This window comes from Suncus etruscus, chromosome 7 (assembly GCF_024139225.1).
Source record: "Suncus etruscus isolate mSunEtr1 chromosome 7, mSunEtr1.pri.cur, whole genome shotgun sequence".
Taxonomy (NCBI): Eukaryota; Metazoa; Chordata; class Mammalia; order Eulipotyphla; family Soricidae; genus Suncus; species Suncus etruscus.
In genome coordinates this window covers 118,767,827-118,788,648 of record NC_064854.1, presented here as the reverse complement: position 1 = coordinate 118,788,648, position 20,822 = coordinate 118,767,827, and the positions used below count along the sequence as shown (strand labels likewise).

Genomic DNA, 20,822 nt, shown 5'->3' with positions numbered 1-20,822 from the left:
AGTTTATAGGAGATATAGAAAAAAGTACTGTGAGCAGAAGTCTTTAATATTCGTGACTATTTCTGTTTATTGCAGAAAAGGTATTCAGCTTACTGCCTGCCCCTGCCTTTTGCTTTGCTGGGTGAAGTAAGTCATTTTCTTCTGTGACAATGAAATCAATTCTCTCCTCTGGGGGTGGGAATGAAAGAAGAAATAATGGGAGTTTATGTTATAATTGAGGAGGAATCTGATTGAAAGGGAAATTTTCATAATTATGTGAAAGCGTAAGAATTCAAGCCTTTAAAAGAAATTAAGACTGTAAGTGATGGGTGAAGGGGATGGTTTTTATAAGTGGGTCCCATTTTTTTCTGTCAGTTTCTGACGTCAGAGAAGAGAATTACTGCTTCTTTATAAATTCCGATCTAAAGCTGAAGCTCTTTTTGTTGGCCACTCCTGGCCACTGGGGGCCTGTAGGACTCTTCCGGGGGGGGGGGGGGGGATACTCATGCAGGTGGTACCATAGATGGAGCTGAGAGCCTCATACATAGTTCCATTACTGGAACATGAACCTTGCTCTGTCACATCGTACGTAGCTACAAGCCCAACCAATGATCTACCCTCACATCTGGGCCTCCGTTTTCATGACCCTCCCTTTCTCCCTTTACCCCCCACCCCCACCATGAAGATAAGAAGCCCCATCTTCAGTGCTATTTCAGGATGAAAGGAATTAAATGAAATGATGGTGCCTATTAAGGCTCATTAATGGAGGGAAAGTTTATTAAATGAAAGTTCTTTTTATAATGAGGATAATGATGATGAGGTCCTGACATTCAACTCTGAGAAACTGGTATTTTGAGTGGATTTCAAGTGTGTCTAATATCAGTATAAGGATGATGAGAAAAGGCTTCAAAATCATCAGCCTCTAGACTTATTCTAGGGTTCCTGACAAGGGCACAACCTACATCGACCCCTGTCTCATATACAACACCTGGGTTTGTAAAATGTGATCAGTCACATTTTCTTATTTGACTTCCAAACAATTTGAAGATAAACAACACTAAGAACCCCAAAATGAGGCTACACTAACTTCTTTTTTTGTTTGTTTGTTTTTGGACCACACCCGGCGGTGCTCAGGGGTTCCTCCTGGCTGTCTGCTCAGAAATAGCTCCTGGCAGGCACGGGGGACCATATGGGACACCGGGATTCGAACCAACCACCTTTGGTCCTGGACCAGCTGCTTGCAAGGCAAACGCTGCTGTGCTATCTCTCCGGGCCCAAATTTCTTAAGAGTAGAGCCCATACCTGGATTCCTCAACAAGTGCTTGCCTGACATCACTCTTCCCTTCTAAGCTTGATGGAAGGGATCATGCAGAATATCACTTACTTAATTCTAAACCTCTCTTACTCCATTTATTGAAATACAATTATAGTTCTATTAATTCTCTACAAGAGCCCATACCCAGCCGTACTAGGGGACTAAGGGACTAGAGGAAATCCTGGTGATGCACTGCCTAGCAGTGCAGGTCTAAGAATCATTCAGTATTTATTTGTTTATTTATTTAGTTTGTTTTTGGATCAAACCCGTCAGCACTCAGGAGTTACTCCTGGCTCTACGCTCAGAAATGGCTCCTGGCAGGCTCAGAGGATCATATGAGATGCCGGAATTCAAACCACTGTCCTTCTGCATGCAAGGCAAACACCCTACCTCCAGGCTATCTCTCTGGCCCCTGAATCATTCAGTATTTAAAAATCAAACAAACTTAAAGCTTCAGAAGCTTAAGTATGCAGCCCACCTGGGTTTGACCAAGTAAGCACAGCACTTGGAGTGAGTCCGGAGAACAGCCAGTTATAGGAGAACCAAACCAAACCAAACCAAAACATATTCCTGAGAAGAACGAAATATCACAAGAACGAAACATTCAACTTCAAAATGTTTGGAGATCGTTAAATGACAGTCTATAACAGAATGGGGAGAAAATCAATTTTCTACTCAGCATTCAGAATAAAACTCCTTCTTAAAGTTTGCTTCCAGGGCCCGGAGAGATAGCACAGCGGCGTTTGCCTTGCAAGCAGCCGATCCAGGACCAAAGGTGATTGGTTCGAATCCCGGTGTCCCATATGGTCCCCCGTGCCTGCCAGGAGCTATTTCTGAGCAGACAGCCAGGAGTAACCCCTGAGCACCGTCGGGTGTGGCCCAAAAAACAAAAAACAAAAGTTTGCTTCCAAAATATTCTTTGGGGCTGGAGATATAGTACAGGGCTTAAGGTACTTGCCTTGCACATAGGTGACCCCATTAAATCCCTGAAATGCTATAGTACCCCAAGCATTCTCAGGAATGACCTCTGGACAATACTGAATACGGACACAAAATGCAAAACAAATAAATAAGCAAACAAAAATCCAAAATAGAGTTAGCACATGCATAGGTCATGTGGACTGAGATTTTTTTTTCTTACCTCCAAATGAGGTCAAAGTTAAGCTTGCATTGGATACTCTTACTTTTTATATCTTGTCCCTTTAGATCTTTTCATTTTCTTTGTCATCTATCCCATCTCTTCAAATATCTAAGTTCATTGCTGACCAATGCCCAAGCCATGCTTCAGTCAACACAAACAGCTGCCCTTTCATTGGACAAAGAATCAGGTATGATTGAGAAGCAGAAGGTGCAGGAAGCTCAGTCCAGTGACGTGCTGTCTCCTGCAGCTAAGAACGATTCAACTATTTGCTTTGGACCTTTTCTCTTTATGCAGAGATTCTACATGATTTATCCGGAAACTATTACAAAAGGATGGTCAGAATTTACAAATACAACTATCTTTGAGTGCCTTGTTCTCATTAGACCAAACATTTTGTATAAAAAAATAAAATAAAATCACTTATCTATTTGTCACTTGGACCAACGTTGAGAAGGGTTAATGCATTTATAACAGATTCCCATCCAAAACTGGCTATAGCTCAGCACATCACACAGCTGACTCAGGCACGTGGCCCAGAAGCCAAGGGCCACTCTTTAGACGAATGTTATATGGTAAAGCTATGACCCATGCTTACCCCCTTCCCATGGAGCACCAAAATTAAAACGTGTGAACAGACACCAGGAGTGCAACCACCCCAGAAGCACTATGAACACAACAAAAGAGTGTAGTAACATCCATGAGCACCCATCTCTCAACTAACAGTGCTGTGTCTGTCAAAGAGAACTGTGTCTGTATGTTTAAGTACCACACTCAACTACAGTTCCAGCATGCAGCACAACCAAAAGGGATGAGTAGCACCACCAAGCATACATAGGTCCCGCCATCACCACAATAATAACCACAGATCTCAGGCGAGATGAGTCCACAGTCCCTACCCTGAGTCCATTCCTCCCCCCTGCGGAATACTCACATCAACTTCTGATATCCTAGAGGCCTGGTCCTTGATTTGTGGATGCCACCACTTTTCCACATCTTTCCTAGTCTGCAGCACATAATCGTTTGTCCACTTTCCAGTGGCACTGTAAATACCTCTGTTACAGTAGCTTGGAAACACTCGTCTTTCCTGCGGGATGACCTCCAGCCATCCTCTTTGCTGTCTTTTCAAAAGAGAGGCCCAAGCCCCCAGTCTCTGCCAAGCAGGAGCCATTCTTGGAAAAGGGAGAGGCCTGAAACTGAGCAGAAAGCACAAATGAGAATCCAGAAATCCCCTTCCAAGCATATCTTCCTGCTCAGTCTAGTGCAGCCTTCCCTACCTACTCCCACACCTTCTTCTTGTTATTTGGATAAATTCCTTCCCGGTAAAGAATAGTTTTTAAGTTAAAGTAAAATTTAAAATGAACATATAAATGTCATCAGGGCAACCCTCAAAGATAAAAAACAAAAACAAAAAAAAAACTTAAAAGACCAAGGGAGAAAATTCAATACCAAGGCTAGCTCCTACCATGGGCTGTTTGAGAGGCAATGTCCCCCCACATCCCTTAGTCAGCCCTGGTCTGCCCAGTCAGATTCCCATCATTCAGGTATCAGAAGTGCTCCAGTACACAACAGCTGGGCCTGAGGCTCCCATTTCAGGATTCCCAAGAAGACTAGAGACTGAGTTACTCTTTACATTTCACACAAATACTATATGTATGTTTTTGTTCGTTTGTTTGTATTTTAACTGGAAGAGCTGGAGCAATAGAATAGCAGATAGGGCAAACCTTGCACTCAGCCAACTTGGGCTCAGTCCTTGACCCCCAAATTGTCCCCCAAGCTCTGACAAGAATGATTCCTGAGTGCAGAGCCATGAGTTACCCCTGAGCATCAATGGTATGGCCCCAAAACAAAACAAAACAAAACAGAAACTGGCAGGCTGAAGCAGGAAATAGCTTATATTTAGATGCCTGCTTATTTTATTTTATTAGTTTTTCATCACACACATGTAGACTGACACTACACTATTCTTGGCACTAGGGCAGTGGTCGGCAACCTTTTTTTTCAACTGAGCCAAATCTCGCCAAAACCACAATTGAAATTTATTTTGAGAGTCACACAGGGCGCGCACTGACAGAGGCTAGGAGCAGAGTCCTGACTCCTGGAGCGGCCACCCGGCACACAGAAGAGCCAATTTAAAAGTATAAAGAGCCACATGTGGCTCGCAAGCCGCAGGTTGCCAACCACTGCACTAGGGATACATCAGTGAACAAAACCAACTCCTCCTCTCCTGCTTTCATCAGGAAGTTAAAGGCAGGTAAGGAATGCACAAGCAAATGCATAAGGTGTGTAACATTGGTGAGTGCTGTGGTTTCCTGAGATGCAAGTCATAAGTTGGACCCACCAGAACATCCTAGTGCAATGCAAAATTCAGCTGAAAAACTTTATTGATTTTCTCTAAAGGTGAATTCCCAAAATGACCTCATACAAAAAGTTTCACATTTTATCAATGCTGAAAGGCTGGAGTGATAATTCATCAAATATTTAAGATTTATAACTAAATAGCCTTAACTTCTATCTTTCTTGCCTAATCAAGAAGCAACTGAGGGGGAGTTATCACAGCAGTTAAAGCTCTTGTCTTGCATGTGGCCAACCTGGATTTGATCCCCGGCATCCCTTATGGTCCTCTGAGCACTGCCAGGAGTGATTCTTGAGTGCAGAGAAGTAGCTCCTGAGCATGCCAGGTGTGACCCTCCCCCCCAAAGAAAACATAATCGAGAAAAAAACAGATGAAAATAGATCGCTCAAAACCAAAGAAGAAATAAAGGAAAATTAAGCTAGTTTCATCCTCTGATTTTTTTTTTCTTTTTCGATTTTTGGGTCACACCCAACTGCGCTCAGGGGTTATATTCCTAACTCTACACTCAGAAATCACTCCTGGCAGGCACGGGGGACCATAAGGGATGCTGGGATTCGAACCACCATCCTTCTTCATGCAAGGCAAACGCCTTACCTCCATGCTATCTCTCTGGCCCTTATTTTCTGATTCTTTCAAAGACTTTCCTAGGGTTTGGTTTATTTCACAAATGAGTCATGAATGTTGCCGAGAGTTCAGTATACACTGACTGAAACTCAACCATCAATAATTTTTTAACACTGTATCTCATGGTGATTCAATAAAAATGTTTTTTTTTTAAAAAGGAGTTCATTATAGGCTTATATAAATGTGGATACTGGAATATAAGCCTTGAACAAATGAACACTCATATAAAACAGTATTCCAGTTTGGCATTTCTTTTTTTTTTTTGTTTGGGGGCCACATCGGGTGCTCATATTTTGATAACAGCTGGTGCTAGGTGATTGGGCCATGACTCCGATAGGCATAAGCAGATGCACCAACCCTTTTGAGCTATCTTCAACCATTTGAAACTACCATTTGAGCTAGCTCAGCATATTCTGTAAAATTCTGATCTGCCAAAATTCTAAAAATACCAGTTCTCACTGTATTTAACTTCTTTGGGAAGAGAATCAGAAACAGATTTTTTTTTAAAAACTCCCCATCCCTTGACTTTGGCTATGTAAAAGTGTGCAGATGTGTCCAGAGAGACATTACAAAATCAGTGGAACCTGGGCCAGAGAGATAGCACAGCAGAGAGGGCATTTGCCTTGCACACAGTCAACTTAGGTTGGATCTCCAGGATCCCATGTAGTCATCCAAGTCCTGCCAAAAAATAATCTAATTGTACAGAGCTAGGAGTAAGTCCTGAGCACAGCCAAGTGTGGCCCCCAAACAAACAACAAAAACAAAACAAAAAATTGATGGAACATCAGTAATTTCATGCCATCAACCTAATATATATATATTAATCTGCCTATATATTTATAATATACATTAAAGGCTATATTGATACTAGTTATTAATTCATAAATAAGCATGAATAGTTTTAAATAAATATATTGACATTAACATACTACTTATACTATATAGATTTTTTACAAAAAGGCAATGACATTTGGTTTTAGTAATTGTATTTCTATTTAAAAGATGTAGGTCCAGGATCATAAATTTTAGGTGAGTCCTATCATTTCTTTCCTAGATAGTCCCCAAGAGAAAATGTTTGCCAAAACTGAAACTTCAAGATTATTCATACCCTAAAGAGCTCACATGAGGAACATTAAAAATGAGTTATAGGGTCACACTCCCATTTATAAATAATAAGTACAAAATGTAGAGAAAGATGAATAATACAGTGGTTGAAAGGTACTAAGAGAGCAAAGCTTAAAAGTTCTCATCATTGAGGCCCAAGAGAAAGTTCAATAGGTTGAATGCACAGCTAGTCTACAGGCCACACACAGTTGGTGTCTCAGTACTAAATCTTCCCCCCAAGCACTACCAGGAGTGATTTTAGAGGACTAGGCTGAGAGTAGGCCCTGAGCTCAACATCAAAGAAACAAATAAAAAAGTTTGCATCATTTCATAATATATACGAATACTGAATCATCATGTGTATACTTGAAGTTAATATGGTTCATGACATTATATCTTTTTTTTTTTTTTTTTTTTTTTTGTGGTTTTTGGGTCACACCCGGCAGTGCTCAGGGGTTATTCCTGGCTCCAGGCTCAGAAATTGCTCCTGGCAAGGCACGGGGGACCATATGGGATGCCGGGATTCGAACCGATGACCTTCTGCATGAAAGGCAAATACCTTACCTCCATGCTATCTCTCCGGCCCCATGACATTATATCTTTTTTTTTTTTTTTTTTTTTTTTTTTTGGTTTTTGGGCCACACCCGGCGATGCTCAGGGGTTACTCCTGGCTGTCTGCTCAGAAATAGCTCCTGGCAGGCACGGGGGACCATATGGGACACCGGGATTCGAACCAACCACCTTTGGTCCTGGATCGGCTGCTTGCAAGGCAAACGCCGCTGTGCTATCTCTCCGGGCCCATGACATTATATCTTAATAAAAATCCTAAGATTTAGGTTGATAGAAATAAGCTGGGCAAAAGTAAAAAGGAAAGAGTAAATACAAATGACTGGTAAATATGTGAAAAAATTCTAGCTTTTTTATGTTGTTCTGTTTTTTGGGGGCTTTTTTTTAAGATCATGCCCCATGGTACTCAATGGCCTCCCCTAGTAAGATGTGGGGTAATGGTTGCTAGGAACTGAACCGGGGACTCCAGCATATAAAGTATTCACCCCAAACCTTTGAACTCTCTTCCCAACCAAAAAAATATAAAGATTAAAGCTAAGTTTAAAAACATAAATTAAAAAAATAAAAACATAAATTAAGACAATGAATTATTTTGTTAATCAGATAGGCAGAACTTTATTAAATAAAATATATTTTTTATATACTTCCACTGTGAAATGTGAATTGATTCCGCCTATTTAATAAGCAATCTAGTAATAGGGTCAAGGCTAAGAAAAGTTCATGGTCTTTATAATAGGAGATCCTCTGTAAGATTCAGAAGTACCCCAAGTATTGAGATAAACTTTAGTCCAGAACTTCCCAGAGCTTATCTGTGTTTCCCTCCTTAACATCCCAAGTTTTGCTCTGTACCATTCCACACCAAGCCCGATGGGCATGGTTTACTTGTGATAAAGAGAAGCTCTTTTATTAGAGGTCTCCCTCTGAGGATTGGAAAGAAGTGGCTCATATCTTACATTTAAGACCAAATGTTCAGAGGCTAGAAACATGGTATAGCATGTAAGGTGCTTCTCTTGCACACAACAGACAGGAAGGCATTCAATCCCTGGCACTGCAAACGGTCCCCAAAGCATGGGATCAGGAGTGATCCCAGAGCATAGAGTCAGGAGTAGGTCTAGAGCACAGCTGAGTGTACCCTCACCCACCTTTCCCCACCCTCTAGCCCAGTGAGTATGCAAAGACCCTCTTCTTTCTTCAGTTCTGACTCACCCAGTTCCTTGTCTATCTTACTTCTTTCTCCATATACATTCAAGGCATCAACCCTCATTACTCCATTTCTCTGTAGTCAACTCTGCCTTCACCCTGACTTGAAGCTGATGGTTCAGTTTTTAAGAATGGTAGCATTTGACCAGGATGGAGTAAGGGAGTTGGTGGTGGAAGGGGGCGGGAAGGACCCAACCTGACAATCATATGTGGATCTAAAAATAATATAGAATGGGAGGCAGGCAAAGAAAGAAAACACTAAAGGGCATTTATTTGTATGTAGGAATTTACCTGGGGAAATTCACAGTAAAGAAACTACGCTTTGGGGCTGGAGAGATAGCATGGAGGTAGAGTGTTTGCCTTGCATGCAGAAGGTCAGTGGTTCGGAAAACAGCATCCCATATGGTCCCCCGGGTCTGCCAGGAGCGATTTCTGAGCATAGAGCCAGGAGTAACCCCTGAGCGCTGCCGACTGTGACCCAAAACACCCTCCCCCCTAAAGAAAAAGAAAAGAAACTATGCTTTGTGGGGGCCCTAACCGTGTCCAAAATCTATCTTGGCTTTGCGAGAGAGAGGAGAGAGGAGAGAGGAGAGAGGAGAGAGGAGAGAGAGAGAGAGAGAGAGAGAGAGAGAGAGAGAGAGAGAGAGAGAGAGAGAGAGAGAGAGAGAGAGAGAGAGAGAGAGAGAGAGAGAGAGAGAGAGAGAGAGAATCTAGCTTGGCTTTGCAGTTACAAATTTCCAAAAAAGAAAAGAAACTATGCTTTGTGGGGGCCCTAACCCTGTCCAAAATCTATCTTGGCTTTGCAATTGAGAGAGAGAGAGAGAGAGAGAGAGAGAGAGAGAGAGAGAGAGAGAGAGAGAGAGAGAGAATCTAGCTTGGCTTTGCAGTTACAAATTTCCAAAGAGAAAGACAGAGACAAAGACAGAGAGACAGAGACAAAGAGAGACAGAGACAGAGAGAAACAGAGAGACAGAGACAGAGAGAGAAACAGAGAGACAAAAGAGAGAGAGAGAGAATCTAGCTTGGCTTTGCAATTACAAATTTCCACAGAGAGACAGAGACAGAGACAGAGAAAGACAGAGAGAGACAGAGAGACAGAGAGACACAGAGAGAGAGAGAGAGAGAGAGAGAGAGAGAGAGAGAGAGAGAGAGAGAGAGTCTAGCTTGGCTTTGCAATTACAAATTTCTACAGAGAGAGACAGAGACAGAGAGAGAGAGAGAGAGAGAGAGAGAGAGAGAGAGAGAGAGAGAGAGAGAGAGAGAGAGTCTAGCTTGGCTTTGCAATTACAAATTTCCAGAGAGACAGAGACAGAGACAGAGAGAGACAGAGAGACAGGGCGAGAGAGAGAGAGAGAGAGAGAGAGAGAGAGAGAGAGAGAGAGAGAGAGAGAGATTGCTGTCAAGAGCCTTAACTTCTTCTAAAACAAGGTGGACCCCAAAAGTCTGAGGATCTTGGGGGTCTTACACACTGGCCATGTCCTGCGGGCCACAGAGATGCACCGGACGACTTTTAACTGAATGCAAAACCCGGCCGAAGAAGCAAAGACCCAGAAATGAGGGCCGAAGGACCTCGAGCCCCAAACTAGGTGCTCACTTGAGGCCTCCAGGTAAAGGGTCCAGACCCATGCCCCGGGCCTGTGGCAGCAACCGGAGATTTGTCACCTGGGAAACCTGCCCACACTTTCCCTTTCCTGAACCTCGCAAGTCAGAACCCCCCCGCCCCCCCCCCAGATCTGAGGCGGAGGAGATGGAGTCGCATTTCTAGTTCGGAGTCAGAGGTTTTACCTGCAGACAGACTCTCTGCCTCGCTTCCCACCTTAGGCAAACGCGGCCCGGCCGGGCACCATGGGCGCCGCCATCTTGTCAGAACAACAACTTTATTCAGAGTCGCCGCCGGGGACAAGGACAGCAGGCGAGGCGCTGCAGCTGCAGGAGGCGGAGCAAGGCCTGTTTGCCGCTTTCCTTGGTCTTTGTTTGCATTTTGGGTGGCTGCAAGGTCTTTGCACTTAATTCCTGCCCACGGTCCATGCATATAGTCCCCCCACTCCTTCCCTAAACCTGGTCTGTTCACCTGATGTGGTGTGTAAGCAAAATTCCTGGCAATTCTTAGGGGTTCATTAGTACAATTCTTGTTTCTAATATTAATCATTTTTATTTTGACTTTGTAGAGATTGCACTTTGGGGAAGGCGCTTACCTGACAGGCGGCCCACCAGGGTTCAATCCCCAACACCGCATATGAGTGTCCTGAGCTTTGCCAGGAGTGATTTCCTGATCACAAAGCCAGGAGTAAGGCTTGAGCACAGACAGGTGTGGTAATAATAATAATAATAATAATAATAATAATAATAATAATAATAATAATAATATAAAATAATAATAAAAAAGCCTACCACACTAATCCCCCCATTTTGTTTTGTTCTGTTTGGTTTGGGTTTTCCTTTTTCTCTTTTTGTCCTTCCTCTTTTCTTTTTTATTATAATTTTTATTTTAATCATAGTGGCTTACATATCGTTCTCAGTAATATTTTAGATACATACTAACATTGAGTCAGGGGAATTCCCACCACCGAATTGTCCTCCCTCCACCCCTCTTCCAGTCCTGCCTGCCATAGCCTCCCCTCTCACCTCTAGGCCTGCTAGAATGACTGGTCCCCTCTGTGTCTAGCTTACTACTTAGTGATCTTACAACTGTTTGGTCATGATATCTCCATTATATCCCCCTCTCATTGGGAGGCGGGACTAGATAAAGTTATATGGTTTTGTTTGAAGAAGAGAAAAGTAATAAGATGGGTAAAAAAATATATATATACCGAAAATGGGCGGAGTTAAATTTATATTCACAGTTTCCAGAGAGGGGCTCCTCCCGATTTTTTTAATTTTTTAATTTTTAATTTTTGTTTTACTTTTTTAATATTTTTCCCTTCCTTTTCTTTTTCTTATCAACAGAACCATAGAACTTGAATCATCTTGTTCTGCCACATAAGTTGAGAAAAAAAAAAAAAGTGGATGAAACCAGAGGCAAGCAGTCTCACGAACGTTGAGTAGAAATAAAAAATGACCAGACCTGAATACCTAATCCAAAGTCAACTACAATGGAATCAAGAGACCCAAACCACAACAAGCTATACGCAAAAGGGACCTGTTACACCAGCAGTCCAGGGGGCTAAGGGTGGAGATATGGGATACATGCTAGGAAAGGAGCAGGTGGGTAGTCAACACAGGTGGTGGGAATTGCCCCAATTCACTGGCACTATGTACCTTAAACTTAACTGTGAAAGACTTGTAATTCACATTGATCTTAATAAAAACTACTAAAAATAATAATGATGATAAATAATAATAAAGATGAACCATAATTATTATAACATTGATGAGACTCAGTGATAAAAAGCCTGTCTTGTAAGTTTGAGGGCTGTGAGACCACATGTTTAATCTCCAGTGCCATCCCACGTGCCTGAGCATTACCCTACCTGCCCTTAGGTTTGGGGGATCCTAGGTGACACAGCTAAAATGTGCACTAATGTATAAGCAACTAACGTATATGTTTGGGTTAGAGAGCGAATACAGCCATGGTGGCCCTGGATTTGATACCCCACACCATATATGAGAACCTCCAGAAGTGAACACAGAGCCAGGAATAACCCTAAGAACATGTAGGTGTGGCCCTAAAACAAACAACAATAAAGTGTATGGGATTCAAGGAGTACCACAACTCACAAATTAGTGTGAATACAGCAAATGTGTAATCGCTATTGAGCACCACAGTCATGTGGATACAGTTCCAGATTGTTGTAGAAACAAGGTAAAATCAATATTGGGCTTACAGGGATAAAGATGCTCAGGTCCAGAGCTTGAACACAGACTGCCTAAGGTCACCCAGCTAGTTGCTGGCCAATCCCAGATATTAAGCCATGTCTCCTACTTCCTCCAGTTTTGGGACCAGATTTAAACAAACCACTAGAAACATAGTTTCATACATTAACATGCCACAAGAAGTCACTGAACTCTCATGTCAGGCTGCACCAGACACAACTGCTAATATGTTTCTCTAATTTACCCAGAACGTTAAATTCTAAATTGCTTCTGCCCTTATTTTGTTTCAAGAGCTCCTTTTCCTCTTATAAATTCAAGTTAACATTGACATTTCCAGGAGATTATTTCAAATTGAATTTTTCTAAAAGTCATTTGCTTTACCAGAAAGCTATTTTACATCAGAGAAGACAGTAGCATGTAAATCCTTTTCACTCCTTAAACATTTGCTGAAGAGATACATTATTAAATAAAATACACAAATTCTTGGGCTATATAAAGACTTAGGTTGCACTTAAAAATTTTTAAGGGAAAGAAAGTAAAAGAAATACATTTGTCATTATATACATGATAAGAAGTTTCAAACATCATGTCCTAGGCTATATCCTATGATGATATACAAGGACCATGGGGTTCTATGGGTCTTTTCTGGCTTGCTTTCTTTTCTTTTTTTCCTAGGTCACCCAAGCTATTCTCAGGAACTCTGAGTTATTCATGGTTATGGCCAACTAATCAGTCTGGGTGGTTCATTTTTAGGGCTTGAGGATTCTGGGCTGTGTGGGCCTTGTGGTGCTAGGGACCACCAAGGCCTCTGGGGCTAAACTTGCAATAGTCAGAAAACATGCTGTGCTCATTTTTGAGCTTCGATTTTAGAGCATGCTTTGCTGTGCTCCTAGGCCCTTTGTAGGCAGGTGTTTTTCATCACAAAAAATTTCTATAATCATTTCACCTATTCTCTTTGCTTGTGGTGTAGGCTGAATAATAGGCCTCCAAAATATCCAGGTGCTAATTCCTGGAACCTGTGAATGTCACCTTACATAGCAAGAGGTTTTGCACATATCATTAAAGTAAGAATCTTGACATGAAAATATTATCCTGAATTCTTCTCATGGGCCCTTAATGCAGTCGCAAGTGTTCTGATGAGAGAGAGAGGCAAAGGGAGATTTGAGATGAAAGGAGATCATGTGACTCCTGAAACAGATACTAACTTGATGACTAAAGAAATGAAGAAAAAACCATGAGCCACAGAATATAAGGAGCACAGGTCTAGAAGATACAAAAAAAAAAACACAAACAAACAAAAAAACAAGAAGAATCATAATAAAATTTGCTTATGATTTTGCAATTGTTGAGTAGAAACCCAAACAACTAAAGGCATAGTCCTCTTTTTTTTTTTTTTTTTTTTTTTGGTTTTTCGGCCACACCCGTTTGATGCTCAGGGGTTACTCCTGGCCAAGCGCTCAGAAATTACCCCTGGGGTGGGGGCACATATGGGACGCCGGGGGATCGAACTGCAGTTCTTCCTTGGCTAGCGCTTGCAAGGCAGACACCTTACCTCTAGCGCCACCTCACCAGCCCCTAAAGGCATAGTTTTAAAGAGATATTTGTAAAAACCATGTTCATAGAGGTATTTTTTACATTAACCCAATGGCTGGATAATTCCAGATATCCATGAATAGGTAAGTAAATATGGCATCTACTTATAGTTAAATATCACTGAGGCTTAAAAAAGAAAGAAAATTCTGACATTTCTCTGCTTCTGTGTTGCTAGTTGTGCCTTCAATATCTCACTCCTCAGTTTTTCTCTTCCCAACCATCCCCTCAGATAATAGAGCAAAATTATCTACCATGTTATCTCCTTGCCCCTTCCCCATCTTCCATTGACTAATGGAACTGGTCAAGGTGTTAGTATCCTGGATTAAACAGAGCACAGTTTTAGAAATGGTAATGACCACCTTGCTTGCGTTCTTTCATAGATGGCTTCAAATTTATTTGGGTCAGTATGATTTCATTTTGCTAACCTGTGTTCATTTTTTTTGCCTCTTGAAATTTGCTCTCTGTCTAATATAAAAGCATGCACTGTGTCAGAAATGTCCAGGAAAGGGAATGTCTGTTTCTTTGGCTTGTTTCTTTCCGTAGTATAAAATTGAGATTTTTCCCCCCCTCTTTCCTTATCTCATTGGGTGAAGCACACTCACTAGAAATGAACTCATTTAAAGTTGTAAATATTTCCAACCAGACATTGATTTCCATACTGTTGTGACTTTTCCGAAAGCAAGTAACAGCAGCAGGCATGTAAATCTTCATGTGAGTTGTCAGGTTTCAGATACTAATTCAGATCTTCTGAGAACAATCCTCCATGGTCCATGATGGGAGATGAGAGCTGGTCCCAAGATTCTTGCTGCTCTATAGACTGTTTGTTCCCCAGTAAAATGCCTTGGCTGTGAGCCTCACAACTCTTACTGTGATGATCTCTAATTATCTCCTACTCCTCCCCCTTTCCTGATCATGGTTACTAGAATTTTAGGAAACCACTCCTTGATCCCCAGCACTACATAAGCTTCCCTAAACATCATCAAGAATAGCTCCTGAGCACAGAACAATGAGTAAGTCCTGACCACTGCCAGGAGTAGCTCAAATGCTCCTTCCCAGATATAATTTCAGAAAAACATTCCTTGCCCTGATTCTTAGCCATTTTATCCTGAGGATATGACTTCCCAGGTGTAAGGTCTGATTTAAACCAATTTAATCTTCTCATTGCTGAATAAAGTCAGTTGAGGCAGGCACATGCCCTGAAGCTGAGCTCTCAGAAACCAAGAATGTGATCTGGGAACACCAGATCCCAGTCTCTCTTTTTGCAGTTGGGAATGAGAAACCAGGAACTACAGAAGTTATTCTAGAATTTGATAGAAGATGCTGAGGCTGGAGGCAGAAAACGAAGTTCAGAGTGGGAAACTAGTATTGTGAAAGGTATTGGCAGATCAAACTTTGCCTGAAGCTGCTTACCTTTCATCACACAGGAGCCAGGGATGCCTCTTAACTGCTTTAGTCAGATCAACTGGAGTTTTCTTGAAAATACAGTTATTTCTGTCTGGCAACGAGCAACAAAGCTGCCCTTTTCTCTTTACTAAATTCTGTTATCTGTTTTTTTTTTTTTTTCAATATCTTCTACAATCCTCCACTCTTTTTCTTTCTAAGAGGAGGGGGGGGTAGTCAAGCTTTACTCCTGATTCTACACTCAGGAATCACTCATGGCAGGCCTTGAGGGATCATATGTGGTGCTAGGGATTTATTGAACCAGGCCATCACGGTGCAAAGCAAAGCACCTTACCTACTCACTCTACTGTTTCTTGGGTCTGACCCTTCACTCTTGTCCAGTTCAGATCACAATGCCCAGTTCCAGCCATCATTCCCTTTTACCTAGATTCCTGCAAAAGTGTCTAATCGTTATCTCATTTAACTAAGCTATTTGCCTCTGCAGGAGTACATGGTGGGTACTCAGGATCTGGATTTCAATACAGCATTGGACTGGAGAAAGTGCTAATGATCTATTCTAAAGCATATGCTCTATATGCTAGGGCTTGGAGCTCTATTCAGCTCTGCACAGTCCCAAGCAGCACCAGATGTGACCCCAAACCAATAAATAAATAAACACAATCTTTGTTAATAAATGGAGAACACTTGGTTTTGCTTGATCATGTACTGACTCCATATTTTTAATTCACCTATTTGATAAATAGGTGTGAGACTCCCCATACCAAATCAATGCTCACAGTGCTTTTCTTAGGGTGTATGTATCTAGAGTCATACCCTGTGATGCTCAGAGGACCATGTAGTGACAGGGTTGGAACCATATATGGCTACATACAAGACAATTACCTTGATTTCTGAAGTGTCTCTTTGGCTCTTGTAGTGCAGTTGTGATCAGAATGAAAAATTTAAGTGTCCCTTGCTGGGCACATTCTCAGCTGAGGTCGAACAAAGCAATACAGTGTCTCCTGGCTTCACTTTATATACTATAAACAGGGTTCTTTCCCCCTGTACATTAAATGACATTTTTGCATTGTTTAGGGCATGTTCTTGGAAGTTTCACTTTTTAAATGGCTCCCAAACACAGTGTTGAAGTTATATCTCAGATTCTTAAGCACAAAGAGAAACTCTATCATGCTTGGATGACAGTGTTGATGCCAGAAGTTCAATATTAATGAGTCAGCTACATAGTAAAGAATATAACCATATATTATATATGAATATATATAAATTATATAAATAATATATCCATATTAAAGAATATATCAGATCAATAGTACAGCAGGCAACAGTGCAGCAGGCAATTTGCTTGCTTTGCATGCCGCTAACCCAAGTTCAATCTCCAGCATCCCATATGATTCTCCGAGCCCACCAGGAAGTGGTGCAGAGTCAGTTAGGTATGGAAAAAGAAGGAGGAGGAGGAGGAGGAGGAGAACTAGGAAGAGAGAAGTGGAAGAGATGGAGAAGAAGAAGATTATTCTGAATTGATTAGTTGACAAAAATGGCCAGAAGTTCTCGGTAATGGTGTGGGACCTGCAAACTTAGTGCTGGTAACAATCCAGAGAATAAAACTTCCTGGAGCAGTGAGAAGGGTTTTAGCCTTGCATGATTTGGTCACTAGGCCTGGGCTGACTACATTACAATTTAAAGATGTAAACATCTGGGTAAATTACTCCCTGAGTCTCAATTACTCTGTAAAATGAGGTTTATTGTACCAATGTGGATTAAAAGATATTGTCATGTATTCATGGTATCATGTTGTTGTATTACATAATTAAGGAAGGGGCTGGATGGCGGTGGATGGCGATGGATTTCTTTCTGCCACCCCAGGCCACATGGCTCTGCAACCCCATTTAGCCGGCGGGTTCCAGGCCCAGGTACTCGGCGTAATCACTCACTCACAGGCAGGCTTCAGGAAGCATTAACTTTATTCATGCCCTATTCGCCACATGTGTGTGGCCTACTCATAACCTTTCAAGCATTCAGCCATTCTTGGCTAGCCCTGCGTCTTAACTCACTTCAGCCATCTTCAGGGCCAAAGGAAACGGCCAAAAGGGCCGAATTCCCTCGGTCCCAGCCTTATCTAACTTTTCCAAGACCCCTCCCAGGAATGGGAGGGTCTTGCAAGTAAGGTTACACCTACTATTCAGTTCCCAAGACCCCTCCCAGAAATGGGTGGGTCTCAGGTACACTACATCATGTAACTAACTTGGCTTTGCAGTAGTCAGAAGAATACTCAAATATATTGTTTTTCATTATTCCTGTCAACTTACTAATTTGAGGAGCCTCCCAAACAGGACTCAAGGGCTTGGGTGTCAGTCCTGGTAATATTTAGCCCTGCTGTATAGGCCAGAGGAATTAATGAGCACGGTGCTATATTGATGGAGTGCTGCTGATGCTACTCAGAGCCACATCTAATCATATTCAGGGAACCATGTTGTTTTCCAGCCCTTTTGTTATTTTCCTGACCATTCTTGAGTTGAAGATATGTTAGACGGGGCAGAGAGATAGTCCAGTAGATAGAGCACTTGCCCTGCAAGTACCCAGCCAAGTTTCAATCCTAGCACCTCATTTGGTTCTATGAACACCTATAGCAATGATCACAGAGCCAGGAACTGGAAATGGCTCAAAAACAAATAAAAGGTTTTGTTAAATAATTGTTGATCCTCCACTGCTAAGTGGTGGGTAAGAACCCAGGTTGTGTGAGAAGGAGAAAGCTATCCCTGTGAGTGACTCTTTTCATGAAAGAGATGGTGGTGTAGAGTTGGCTTTGTCTCCACACAACTGAGTTCCTGGAGGGAAGTAACTGCATCTCGTATGTATGACTTCTGAAAGACATCATGTCTGAGAAAAAAGCTCAAGACAGGATCAAATCTAGAGCAGAATTGAGGGCCAGTAGCCTACTGGCTAATCATACTTGGACAAATTAAAGTTTTGTCACCAGTAAACAGATAACAGTGATGGTATCTTTCTGGCATGAGTCATTAAAAAGTAGATCTTTTATTTACCTAGGCACTTGATTTTTGGGTTTCTGGGTTTCATGGCAGTTCTCAGGGGTCCTTTTTGGTACTGGGGATAAAACCTGGGCCTTCTTCATACACTCTAGTCTGTTGAGCTCTCTTTTCAGTCCAGTAATACTGGTAAAAAAAAAATCATTTACCCAGGAAGATTAAATCACCACCAATACAATAAACAATACCAAAAAATCCATTTCCCATGAGCCTTTGGTTCTTGGGAAATAGGTTCATAGACTGGCTAGGTCTTTTTTTTTTTTTTTTCTTCCTCATCTGGTTAGACTAAGAGTTTTCTCTTTTTTCCCCTCAGGAGTTAATTTTGCCTCTGTGCTCATAAATTACTCTTGGCAGGTTTGGAGGATCATATGGGATGCCAGGGATGGAACCTGGGTTGGCCATGTGCAAGGCAAATGCCCTCCATGTTGTGCTATCACTCCACCCCCCCCCAAAGTTTCCTCTTGATCAAACTTTACTTAGGGTTCTCTGAATCCTCTTCCCTACTAGACTTCGGCATATGGACCCAGACATATATTAATTAGTTAATTAATTAAGTAATCAGAAATCAGACCCAGAGTACAACACATGCAAGGCCTGGATGCTACTACTAAACTATAGCTCTGGAACCTTCTGAATTTCTGTATTTATCTTTGCATATCCCAATTCTAGCATGAATGTTGCTAGGTCTGTCTCCCTGAACTCTCCTACCCTCAGTCTTTAGGTTCTTCATCCTCCAAATACCTCCATCCCACTCCCAAACCTCAGATGATATCTGAGGATGCAGGCCTGTCCTCAGCAAGAAAACGCTAGGTGAATTCAATCAGACTCTTCCTCACTCCTGATGTTGCAGCTAAGTAATTTTCCATCCACTGACCTGCTTAAACCTTACTTAATCTTTGACTAAAATGTCTGACTTTTTCTGCTTTTAGTCAGAGCTAAGCCCACACTCTTTCCCTGACTACAAACCTCAGTTCAGGAGTCCCTCTGCAATCATAAAACTCCCCCATAAAAAAGGACTTCCTCACTATTTTTACACAAATTCAGTGTCATTTTCTGACTAACAGTCCACAATGACCATAGTTAGGCCTAGAATGAATCAGACAAAAGACTCAGCAGATCTCTTTAAACCAATGTCAAAGAGGTCAGCCTCCAAGAAAATGAGAGCAGACACCAGATTTTCCTTCCGTCACCCGAGATCAAGATACCTTGTTGCATCATAGAAATTTTTTCTTCTCAATTTATTTTTAAATTAATTTTATACTCTGTGGTTTACAGAATTGTTCAAAGTACAGTTATGTCTGACATTCAATATTCCAACAGCAATCCAACATCATTGTAATATCCCCTTCTACTCTTGTCATCAATTTCCCAACCTCCCTGAAGCCTGCCATGGCAGATATAAATAATTTTAATAGTGCTTAATACAACTAAATGGTAATGGAGTTATCAAAAAAAACTTCATTAAAATTTTGTAAACATTGCTATAGCTTGCAGTGAGGTCTTATGTCATTGTCTGAAGGTTTATTATGCTGTATATTGCTAGTTGAATGGTCTGTTGTTGATTTTGTTTGTTGAGCTTAGTTGGATTCTATGATAATGTCATATTTAATTTGGTGTATTCCTATTAAGATGCAAGAATTAAAATTATGGGGGTGTCATGAGGCCATGGAAACAGCTATGCTGTTCATGACCTTGAGGATCTGTGGAGCTGGGCTGATGAACTCATATAGTATGAGTGGTAGTTTGTGGGAACCCTTTGAAGGGCCTCAGTATGATCAACTGGAAGGGTGGTATGTTAATGAATTTTCTTGCTAGTTGTGTCTCTCTTTCCAAGGTTAGATAAGTCAATGTATGGCATTGGCTGCTTATGCATACATGGCAGATTATGGCTAGGACTTCTGGAAGTACAGAGGTGGGTTGGGGACTTAATCCAGGTTCCAAAACGTCCCTGGAGATGACAGCCACAACTTGCATGCCTGGAATTTTGTTTTTATTTTATTTTATTTTATTTTTGGTTTTTGGGTCACACCTGGCGGTGCTCAGGGGTTACTCCTGGCTGTCTGCTCAGAAATAGCTCCTGGCAGTCACGGGGGACCATATGGGACACCGGGATTCAAACCAACCACCTTTGGTCCTGGATCGGCTGCTTGCAAGGCAAACGCCGCTGTGCTATCTCTCCGGGCCCGCATGCCTGGAATTTTTGGTGGCTATGAGTATCTGCAGAAATAAGTAGAAAAGCACTGAGGCAGTTGTAGGGCCAGTCTCTGGGTGTAGCCCCTTCCAAAGGTTCCAAATGCAGTTTCATCAGATTTGAGACAGGAATATTTATGTGCTTTCCCTTTTAGTGAATGACGGAAGCAAATCTGTTATTTAGTTAGAAGCCTAATGAGGAAGTATACATATGGGTCTTCTCTCACGAGGGGCAAAGTTTGCTCAAAGTGAACCCTTCTGTTGACTTAGCTTCCTCCCATATGTCTTATAGTTCTTGAGTAGATAATGAAAACCCCCATTAGGGTTGATTCTTAATACAATTATACTTGGATGCAGAGGCCATCTGTGGGATTAAGCGTTTAATCTATTCATTACAGGGGAGAAAAAAAAAACTCTGCCATTGCTGTAAATCTCTTAGGCCTTATGATTGCTTCTAGAAAAAAGATAATCTTATTTGAAGAAATATGGAATGTATAA

General features: G+C 41.7%; 1 protein-coding gene across 1 annotated transcript in view; it reads right to left on the bottom strand.

The window, feature by feature from the left end:
- LARS2 (leucyl-tRNA synthetase 2, mitochondrial) overlaps window positions 1–10,079 on the bottom strand; it is a 169,423-nt gene extending 159,344 nt beyond the window's left edge. The window contains exons 1-2 of the mRNA XM_049777333.1: window positions 10,069–10,079; window positions 3,367–3,628 (exon numbers count right to left, since the gene is read on the bottom strand). Of these exons, the coding sequence (XP_049633290.1) occupies window positions 3,367–3,603 (237 nt within the window). The 5' untranslated portion in view covers window positions 3,604–3,628; window positions 10,069–10,079. The remainder of the gene's footprint in view (window positions 1–3,366; window positions 3,629–10,068) is intronic.
- Between the last annotated feature and the right edge of the window lie 10,743 nt (window positions 10,080–20,822).